This window comes from Rhizopus delemar, genomic scaffold (genome assembly GCF_000149305.1).
Source record: "Rhizopus delemar RA 99-880 supercont3.4 genomic scaffold, whole genome shotgun sequence".
Classification (NCBI taxonomy): domain Eukaryota; kingdom Fungi; phylum Mucoromycota; class Mucoromycetes; order Mucorales; family Rhizopodaceae; genus Rhizopus; species Rhizopus delemar.
Window position 1 is genome coordinate 303288 of NW_027137830.1, and position 10273 is coordinate 313560.

At 40.0% G+C, this 10273-nt stretch overlaps 5 protein-coding genes across 5 annotated transcripts; 3 read left to right on the forward strand and 2 right to left on the reverse strand.

The window, feature by feature from the left end:
- Positions 1-385: 385 nt before the first annotated feature.
- RO3G_05637 (uncharacterized protein) lies at positions 386-1214 on the forward strand (the record flags this gene model as incomplete). The annotated part of the gene is made up of 2 exons (XM_067660227.1): positions 386-1043; positions 1204-1214. The coding sequence occupies 2 exons, from the start codon at positions 386-388 to the stop codon at positions 1212-1214; spliced, it is 669 nt and encodes a 222-aa protein (XP_067516328.1).
- Positions 1215-1525: 311 nt separating this feature from the next.
- RO3G_05638 (uncharacterized protein) lies at positions 1526-2258 on the reverse strand (the record flags this gene model as incomplete). The annotated part of the gene is made up of 2 exons (XM_067660228.1): positions 1526-1540; positions 1734-2258. 2 exons carry the CDS (start codon positions 2256-2258, stop codon positions 1526-1528), a joined length of 540 nt encoding a protein of 179 aa, XP_067516329.1.
- A 730-nt stretch (positions 2259-2988) lies between these two features.
- Positions 2989-4011, forward strand: RO3G_05639 (uncharacterized protein; the record flags this gene model as incomplete). Its single annotated transcript, XM_067660229.1, has 1 exon — positions 2989-4011. The coding sequence occupies one exon, from the start codon at positions 2989-2991 to the stop codon at positions 4009-4011; it is 1023 nt and encodes a 340-aa protein (XP_067516330.1).
- Positions 4012-4432: 421 nt separating this feature from the next.
- Positions 4433-7343, forward strand: RO3G_05640 (uncharacterized protein; the record flags this gene model as incomplete). Its single annotated transcript, XM_067660230.1, has 5 exons — positions 4433-4843; positions 4949-5396; positions 5553-5584; positions 5653-6114; positions 6276-7343. The coding sequence occupies 5 exons, from the start codon at positions 4433-4435 to the stop codon at positions 7341-7343; spliced, it is 2421 nt and encodes an 806-aa protein (XP_067516331.1).
- A 1348-nt stretch (positions 7344-8691) lies between these two features.
- RO3G_05641 (uncharacterized protein) lies at positions 8692-9402 on the reverse strand (the record flags this gene model as incomplete). Its single annotated transcript, XM_067660231.1, has 2 exons — positions 8692-9200; positions 9306-9402. 2 exons carry the CDS (start codon positions 9400-9402, stop codon positions 8692-8694), a joined length of 606 nt encoding a protein of 201 aa, XP_067516332.1.
- Between the last annotated feature and the right edge of the window lie 871 nt (positions 9403-10273).

Below are 10273 nucleotides of genomic sequence, written 5' to 3' on the forward strand. Positions count from 1 at the left end.
GTTCCAATGTTTTTGATTTGCAACTTTAAAGCTTTATATCTTTGGAACTACAAATGGTAACGGCTCACAAAAACATGCATTTTGTAGCGCAATTACAGCTAATATTACTGAAAAAAAATTTTGCTTGTACTGTTACACAATCGGGAAAAAATTAAGATTAAATACAAAAACCAACATTGGAACCATTTTTCCACTACAACTGTAGATAAGTTTATTTGTTAATTGGTGGAGCTTTCGCTGGAGTTTTTTGGCTAATTATGAGTCATACGTTTGCGACTATCGCCGAAAAAGCCTACGTGACTTATAAAATTAATTTATCCTCGGTCAAATATTTTTTTTCCTTTTCTTTCTCCACATATCGAAGCTCTAGGGTATCACTACACATATGGTTCGTGCTCTTTCTAAAAACAAGCAAGAAGGCATCAAATCGTTGGTTTTACAGAACAAGCCATACTCAGTGATGATGGAACGTATTCCAAACTTAAAAAAATCCACCTTAAGCAGATATGCCAACAAGTTTTCTCCTGGTAGAGTAACAGCAAACCCTGGTAGAAAGGCTGTTTTAAGTGTTACCACCAAGCCTTATATACGTAAGCAGATTATTAATGGTACCCTCAAGACTGCGAAGGCTGTTCATAAGTATCTAGTATGCACTGGCCACACTATCGGTTACTCGGGCACCATTAAGGTTATGAAAAGCATGAACTTCCATGCTAAAATAAAGGTAAAAAAGCCTTTATTGACTAAGGTTCAGAAAGCAAGACGACTAGCATGGGCGGAAGAGCACAAAAACTGGACAAGCGATGACTGGAGACGTATGGTATTCAGTGATGAAACAAAAGTTAATGTTTATGGCTCAGATGGTTGCAAGTACTATTGGAGTCGACCTGATGATAAACTTCAACCCCATCATCTCGACTTAACAGTTAAAGGAGGGGGTGGTAGCATTATGGTATGGGGTTGTATTACCTATGACGGACCTGGTTATGCATGCTGGATTAGTGAAGGCACAATGAAGGCTTCTGATTACGTCGGAATGCTTGGTACAACTCTTATGGATAGCCTTGAGTACTATGGTTACCATCCTCAGGACATCTATTTTCAGCAGGATAACGATCCTAAACACACGTCTAAGCTAGCTAGGCAATGGTTCAAGGACAACAACTTCATGTGTGACCATACCTTCAACTGGCCTTCACAAAGTCCAGATCTAAACCCAATAGAGCACATCTGGCACCACCTTAAGCTCAAGTTAAGTGCCTATGATACTAGGGCAAAAGGTGTGCATGAATTATGGAATCGTGTTGAAAAAGAATGGTCTATTTTTACAGCAGAAGACTGTAGGAGATACATAAATAGTATGTCAGATCGTTGTAGGGCTGTAATTGCTGCGAAAGGCGGTCATACAAGATATTAATAAAATAATGCACATAGTGGAAAAATGGTTCCAATGTTGGTTTTTGTATTTAATCTTAATTTTTTCCCGATTGTGTAACAGTACAAGCAAAATTTTTTTTCAGTAATATTAGCTGTAATTGCGCTACAAAATGCATGTTTTTGTGAGCCGTTACCATTTGTAGTTCCAAAGATATAAAGCTTTAAAGTTGCAAATCAAAAACATTGGAACCATTTTTCCACCCACTGTATATCTCGCAGATATACCCAACTCCATGGGAAGTCATACAAGCCCACACCATAACGCTTCCTCCTCCATGTTTTACGGTTGGAATTACATGATGAGGCTGTAATGGGCTTCCAGGCAGACTCCAGTAGAATTCAACTCCATCAGAACCCCAAACGTTGATTTTCGATTCGTCAGAGAAGATAACCTTTCTCCAGTCGTCAGTGGTCCAGTATCTATGAGCAAGTGCCCAATCCAAACGTGCTTTCCTGTATTTTGCTGACAAAAGAGGTACCTTTCTTTTGGGTCGGGCTTTGAATCCTAGGCTTTTTAAGGCGTTTAGGGTGGTGTTATAAGTCAACCTTGGATAAATGGCCTTGAAATAATCGAAAACCTCAACACCAGACTTCAGTCGTCCTAAGATTACCATTCTCTTCATGAGAGACTTGCTTGCTTCAGTTAAGATCGGAGGTCGTCCGCCAGTATTATCGGGTCTTTGGATATTCCATTTTTTGCAATATCGATGAACAGTGGCTTTAGAGAGAGTCAAGCGATCAGCAATTTCTTCAAAAGACAAATCGGTATCTAGCAGCACTCTCAAATCATTTTGAGTGTCTTGGGAAATAGAGCGACTCATTTTTAATAAAGATTGGGTTGAAAATGTTAAATGAAAAAGGACAAAATTTGTTACGCGTTTATTAATAAAATAACGTGTTTATATACTTGTTTTTTTAATAAATGCAAAGCAGAATACTTATCTCCTGGCTTCATGTACATTGCATAAATGAAAAATGAAGTTTGCGTAATTGTTATTGGTATTTATGTTTTTTTGAATGGAGTTAAAAAACCGTTTCAGTGCACCGACTGTAGTAATTTTATAAGGTTTAGTGAGCAAATATTGAAAAAGTAATACTATCTCTATATTTTATGATACACCAGGACTAGTGCTTCCATATGATGTATAAAATATAGCATTTTACTAAGTATATCGGTAGTAGTGGTAGCAAAACCATATTTAGGAAGAACACTGAAACGGTTTTTTAACTCACTGTATACTCAGAAGGAATTGGTGGAATTATTGTTATATCCAACTCAATCACTACGTGCGGCTGTAGAACAACAGTAATAACTAATCGAAAACAGTAATATAATAACAACCAAGTACCAATTGTCTCACTTTCGTGTTTCATACCGTTACATAAAGATTTATTAATTTTTTGTTTTTTAAATCTTTAAAAAGCTCATATCTCGCTCAATACTTGTCATCCATCAACAACTCTTGCACCATTCGACTCAGCATAATTATTTGCATATAATAGCCAATTTTCAACTCGCTGTGTTAATTATTCACCATTTCTTTTTTTGCAATGTCGACTAATTCATTTTCTTCATCTGGTCGAATGTCAACTGCTCGACCCCCAACTGTGGTGCCAACTAGTGTTTCTACTGCTTCTATTTCAATTCAAGATTTGTTTAGCAAGTTTCAAGAGTTGGAACAAAGAGTTTCTTACCATGATGGGCTGCTTCGCCAATTAGAGGAATTGCAAGCTGAAAATGCTCATCTCAAACAAATGACGAATGAGCAATCTGAAGAGATTGCAACACTTCGTGCAAAACTTGGTTCTGTGACGTCCTCTGGTCATTCTGGTTCTGCCAAAATCGCAAAAACCATCCCACAAGTTCGAAATGTCGCTGATGCTTCCGCCATCTCTGCAATGGAAGATGGTAATGTCAACTCTATGCCATCTGGCACTGAAGCTTCTTCTTGGGCCGTAGTGACTGCCAATGGTAAGCCTCGAAATAAGGTACGTCGTCGTCTTGCTGCTGCTCGTGGCTTTCAACCTGTCTCTGGTGATCAGGGATTCGAATATGTCTATATCCCCAGATCTAGGCGTATGTCCTACTCCGAGGCGCGTCGTCGTCTCAGTCGACTTGGTGTTGATAACTGGCGTGTTCTTGACGTGTGCTTTCCTGCACATTCTGTTGCTGGTCCGCTTGTGCACTTGCAGTACAAACCTGTTCTCCTTGGTCTGCTCGAACGAGCAAAGGTTCCTATCTTGCCTGACTTTGATCCTTTGGATCCTCAGCACCTTGCCGACCCTACCTATGCCTCTGCTTCCATTGACACTCGCTTGACTGCCATCGCTACTATCGTTAACGAACGCTGCTCTCGTACTCTAGAACGTTTAAGATACCCTGTTGCCGTTGCTGTTTCCAAGTTCTTTCTTGCCAACGCTATGGTCTCTGATGAAGTTGTCTCGGAGGTGCTCTCCTCAAAAGGAGATCGTCCTACCATCCGCCGTCATCGTGATGACCCTGTGGAAGACATGGCCATGGACCTGTATAATCACTACGATGCTGCCTCTCGTTCTAGCGAAAGATCATTATAATGATGTGTAGTAATACATACAGTGGGTCAAAAAACTGCACCAACGCAACTCAGTTTTTCGGAAATACCAGTATAGCTCTGTCAGTTTAAAAGTAAACATTACGAAACTTGGAACAAAACGAGTTACTACTGTTACTATTTATTGACAAAAGTTTCAAGGTCAGATGCGGAGTATTGATTTAAAGAGCACTCAGCAAAAAGAGGAGGTCGGTTGGTGCAGTTTTTTGACTTTTAAAATGAAAAGGTATTTGATATCATATGTCCGGACTGAGACTATTCCAGCAAATTTAATCGAATTTTGCTGATGCTTAGTCACACTGGGGACCTGAAAATAAAGTTTTTTTTGCAATTGTTTTCTTTTTTTTTCTTTCCTGCTTTACCCAAACCCATTGTACATCGTCAGTATCTATCCATCATTAGAAATGCCCAAAAAGCTTCCATCCGATATTCAAAACAGTATCAAAGTATTATTAGAGAACAGTGTTGATCCTGCAGTCATTGGGAAACGAGTTGGAGTGCATAGAAATACCGTCAATAGGTATGCAAATAAGTGGATACACGATAGAATACGTAAAAGAGGAGGTAGACCGAGCATTGTGGCAGAGTCAACACGTCCATACATCAAGAGACAAGTGCTCACAGGTTGTTGGAAGACTGTCAAGGATGTGCAAATGAAGTTGGAGGAGCTTGGACACCCTATGTCGTATCAATCGGCAATTAATGTCTTACATTCAGTTGAAATTTATGCTGAGATCAAAAAGAAGAAGCCATTATTGACTGAAAAGCACAAAAAGGCTCGATCAGCATGGGCAAAAAAGCATCAATATTGGACAGTACATGATTAACGACGTGTTATCTTTTCTGATGAGACGAAAATCAACATTTGGGGCTCTGATGGTTGCAAGTATTACTGGAAAAGAAAATGTGATCATTTACAGCCTCAGCATATCGACGTTACTGTGAAGCATGGAGGCGGTGGTCTCATGTTAGGGAGTTGTATAACCAGCGAAGGACCTGGATACGCATGTCAGATCTATGATGGCACCATGAATTCAGAGGAATACCAAGAAATCCTTGGTACAAGTCTAAAAGACACTATGGAGTACTATGGTCTGAACTGGGAAACGTCGGTATTTCAGCACGATAATGATCCCAAACATCGATCAAAGTCCACAACACAATGGATGAAGGATAGTGGCATGATTTACATTGACGATTGGCCATCACAAAGTCCAGATCTTAATCCTATTGAACATATATGGCATCACTTGAAGTTAAAGCTGAGCATGTATGATAATAGGGCGACCAGCATCCATGAGTTGTGGCAAAGAATCGAAAATGAATGGAATTCGTTTACTAAGGAACAATGCATCAAATATATACACAGTATGCCAGACAGAATGCAAGCAGTCTTAGCAAAGAAGGGTGGATCCACTAATATTAAAAAAGTCAAAAAACTGCACCAACCGACCTCCTCTTTTTGCTGAGTGCTCTTTAAATCAATACTCCGCATCTGACCTTGAAACTTTTGTCAATAAATAGTAACAGTAGTAACTCGTTTTGTTCCAAGTTTCGTAATGTTTACTTTTAAACTGACAGAGCTATACTGGTATTTCCGAAAAACTGAGTTGCGTTGGTGCAGTTTTTTGACCCACTGTATTATTATAATGCATCTTCTCGCCAAGTCTCAGATCCGTCAATACCATCGTCCCAGTCCATTCCTTTGTCTCAATTCACTCCTTCAAATAATACATCATCACTCGTTCCGCTCACCATCGGCTTGTGGAATGCCAACGGTCTCCAGGCTTCCACAGTCGATGATCTCCTTCGTCACTGCCAGTCGTTCTCTCTGGTCTTTATTACCGAAACCTGGTTGCTTCCTCCTGCTCGCCTTCCGACCTCATGGCAGCAGTTTCATCTTTATGGCTCTCCTGTTGCAGGTCAGTATCGTGGTTCAATGGGTGTCTCTGCCTTGGTCTCTCCTCGGTGTCCACTTCCTGTGGTTGAATTTCCTGTGAACTGTAAGTATGCTCTTGGTCTGCAGTTGGGTCGTTCGTTACGGCTCATCTGTCTCTACCTGCCTCCTTCTCTGTCAACAGCTGAGGTACAGTCTGTCCTGGACTCTCTGCCACTCACTGACGATACGATCATCTGCGGTGACTTGAACGTTCGTCTTGGTCGTCTTGTTGGTGACTCTCGTACTAACATGCGTAGCTCTGTCCTTCGTCGTTGGTGCGACGACCATGGTCTCAACATCCTGAACAGGTCACTTGCCGTGGTTATGCTGAGGTAAGCAGCATTGTAGACTACTACATCACCAACATGCCACTGGTCCATTCAGCAAGTATCTCGGTCGCCTTGGATCTTTCTTTGGGGTCAGACCACAAACTGATGTCTCTCTCTTTTGAGTACTCGGTCCCTGTGGTCCCTTCTACGCAGTCTTCTCCTTCTTCAGGTCAAGTTCGTCGCCTTTGGAATCTGTCTCGGTTGAAAGAGCCAGAAGTCCAGAAGCTTTATGTGTCTACCTTTTGTTCCTTGTCTGCTGCTTTGCTTGACCAGCTTCAACAGCTGTGTTCAAGTCCACCGTCAACGCGTCCACCCATTGACCATCTTAACGATGAACTCAATGCGGCCATCTACTCTGCTCTGGACAAGTCAGTAGGATCTCGTGTCTCTAGACCGAAGCAATGGAAAAGGTTCTGGACCTCTCAACTACAAGCCTTGGCTGATCGTCGCGACTGGCTCTACCGTAAGTGGCGTTGGTCCCTTGGGATTGACAAAGCTTACTGGTGGGGTCTCCATCAAGAAGCTCATGTCCGTTTCCGCACGGCTGTCAAGCGTGCAAAGCGAGAATCCTGGCGTGCCTTTTGTGACTCCCTCGCTCGTGGTGACTTTTCTGCTGCGGTGCGTAGGGTCAAGCAAGTCCATAACCGTCGTCGGCCTCAAGTATCATATGCTCATCCTGATGGTCCCGTCGCTGGTGCCAACGCTATGCGGGATCATCTTGCATCCGTCTACTCTGGCTCTAGTCTACCATCCAGTCGTCCTCCTCCACTTCCGTCTCCTGATGGTCAAGTTCCATTTGATCTGGCTTCCGTTTCTGAGGATGACTCTTCTGGCTCTAGTCTTGGTCTTGGTTCTGGTCTTGGTTCTGGATCTGGCTCTGGCTCTGGCTCTGGCTCTGGCTCTGGCTCTGGCTCTGGCTCTGGCTCTGGCTCTGGCTCTGGTCTTTCTTCTTTTTCGTCTGACTCTGTTGCTGACACAATGCGCCGTCTTCCTTTACGCAAAGGGCTAAATGAAAGATTTACCGTCCATCTCTTTGGAAGCCTATAGCGGCGCTAAAATTGAGCGTACAGACGTATGCTATACATCATTCGAAAGCCTGGGTTGTCTATTTTTAGACGATGTAACATTAATTTCCAGAAAAGGTAATATGCGGGAAATAATTAGGAAAGAAAACAGGCGCTATAGGCCCTGATTTTTATAGTTATCAATGAAAAATTTCTTTATTTATTTTAAGCACTTCGGAGTTTTTTTACGGGCGTACTAGGTGCTGAGGTATCATTTTCATCAGATTTGCTATCGGAATCGTCATCTGAGATAAAAATAAATGGCTCTTCATCGCCCTGATCACCAGTGGCATCTTCAAAGACGGTTGTGAGCAACGATACCAATGGACCTTGGTCGGCAATGCCTGCTCTGGTGAACGACACTTGCGAAAAGCAAACACGCATTGCCTTCCAGTGATTGCCAGCATGTTTTCTTCGCTAGATGAATTCCACTAATTTCCATGGCATCATCGATGCTGTGCGATGACGGCTGGTCACTCCTCGTTTGATACCATTCCAAGTACCTAATGCTTAGGATAGGGGGTTTTAGGTAAAAGTAGTATAACAACAAAGATAAAGAAATACTGTTAGAACTTGGTATCTCTTTATTAAGTTAAGATAACCAAGATTGAATATGATTAATTCTACATGTAAAAAGTGAGAGTATTTATAGACATGATACGGATAAAGAATTAGGACAGATTTATGATCAATTCGACAGAATAGATGATTACTATTTCTAATTATTAGTTTAGCCTGTTCCTAGCTTGTATTGTCAATTATGCTATTGGGATGGTTTCAGATAACTCTGGATGTAGGACTATTTAGGAGACGGTACGGATGAATATAAAATCCTCTAGTTCCGTGATTGGATATTATGGCTAATAATAATATCTCAGTTAGGATAAATGTTTGCGTGACTTAATGATGATCCGGTAAATAATTGTCATTCCTTATTCAACATGCTCATATTATCAATAAACTATATTACAACCACGCCATACATTTGACTGTGTGAAGTTAATATGAATAAAGCCTAATATAAAAATCTAATCAAAGTCTTTTATTGATCTGTGCTGGGAATAATGTTATAAATGATTCCAAAGTTATGTCAACATATTATTTAGGATCATATGAGATTCCTTTTACTAAAATAAAGTGACTATAATCTTATGTATCCTTAACATTATCCTCCACCAGATTCAACAGCACCTTGTTGATTCGGCATAAGAGTGAATAGGTATGTGTTATGAAATGTCTAATCAATTTGGTAGATCATTTTCATGCTAAATTGTGGGGTAATTTACCGTGACTATCTTTGTCCGTGATTATTTTATTTTTTTTATATATTATTATTTTTTCTCCTTGTTAAGCCTTCTCTTTAACAATCTTTCTTCTCTACTAAGCTTTGTAGGAAGAGTTCTTTTCTTTGTCTCAACAGAGTGTACTTTTTTCTCATTACTCAATTTAGGTGCGGAATTTCTATTGGACTCATTATATTTGGAATTGGATGATGCTTTATTCACAATGTGTTCAGCTCTCTCATGTTCCAACTTTTTCAGTTCGTCTTGTTTATCCCAATATTTCTCTATGATAGTTGGGTCTGTAAAATCACTAGCCTTTTGCCAAGTGTTAGCACGTTCGCCATAACCAGCCCATTTAACTAAAAACTCTCGATGACCGATTGGTCCGCGATGGTCACGAATGTCTTCAACTTCATAATATTCATTTTCGATATTTGACTCATCCATGTTGACAACTTTTAATTCAGATGGCGTGTAGTTACGATGTAATAATTCATTCTGCTCATCTTTCAGTTCATATGAACCTCCTCTATTCTTTCGAACCACTGTATAGGGACCTTTATATAATGGAGCAAGTTTACTTGTCCTATTTTCTAGTCTCACCATAACATGCGATCCAACAGGGATGTCAATCATAATATTTTTATTATTGTATCTCTTACTGTATTCCTCATTAATCTTTTGAGTTCTTTCTAATATAGCAGGGAATACGATTTCCTCCATATGTTTGATACGTTCTTCTAATTCTTCAACTGTCATCAAATCATTGGGGATTGGATACTTTTTATTTGCGTTGTCGTCTAGCATATTAACTCTGCCACCATACATTAATGAAAAAGGATAGCTAAGTGTTTTATTTTTTATATATCTATTTATACCAAGCTGTACAATTGGAAGATAATGATTCCAATCTCTGCCATTGGATTGAATCATCTTTCTCAATGTGTTCATCGCAATTTTAACACTAGCTTCAGCACTACCATTACCTTGTGGATGATACGCAGTAGAATATCTACGATCTATACCAAGGTTTTTCGAAATATGACTCATCAGTGAATTTCTAAATTCTGTTCCATTATCGCTCTGGATGATACGTGGGAATCCATAGTCTCCAAAGATACTTATAAGTTCTTTTGCAACTGTATCGGATTGTTTATTCTTTAATGGTCTAATCACAATGTACTTGGTACATATATCAGTTAGAACCAATAGATATATATAATCATCTCCAGTAGCAGGAAGTGGTCCAGCAAGATCTATAGCAATATGATCAAACGGCCTATGAGCTACAACATTGGTCAATGGATGATAACCTCTCTTATTTATGTTGTGCTTCTGACATTCACTGCATGAACTAACAATGTTTTTTGCTTCATCATATACAGTAGTGGACAAAACTGGTGCACAAAAATGAAAATCAGTATTGCATCTCCGCCATATGCCTGCGACTTTTGTGGCATATACCATCTGAAAGGCAGTCTAAAATATACATTATGATATGTAAACGGGAACTGTGTCGGGCATCCCTCAGGCATAAGGTCATTTTTAGTGATTTTTTGAATATTTCAATTTTCGCCAAAAATATAGTACTTGTCTAACCTTCCTTCAATTTTCCTCATATCTCTCTCGT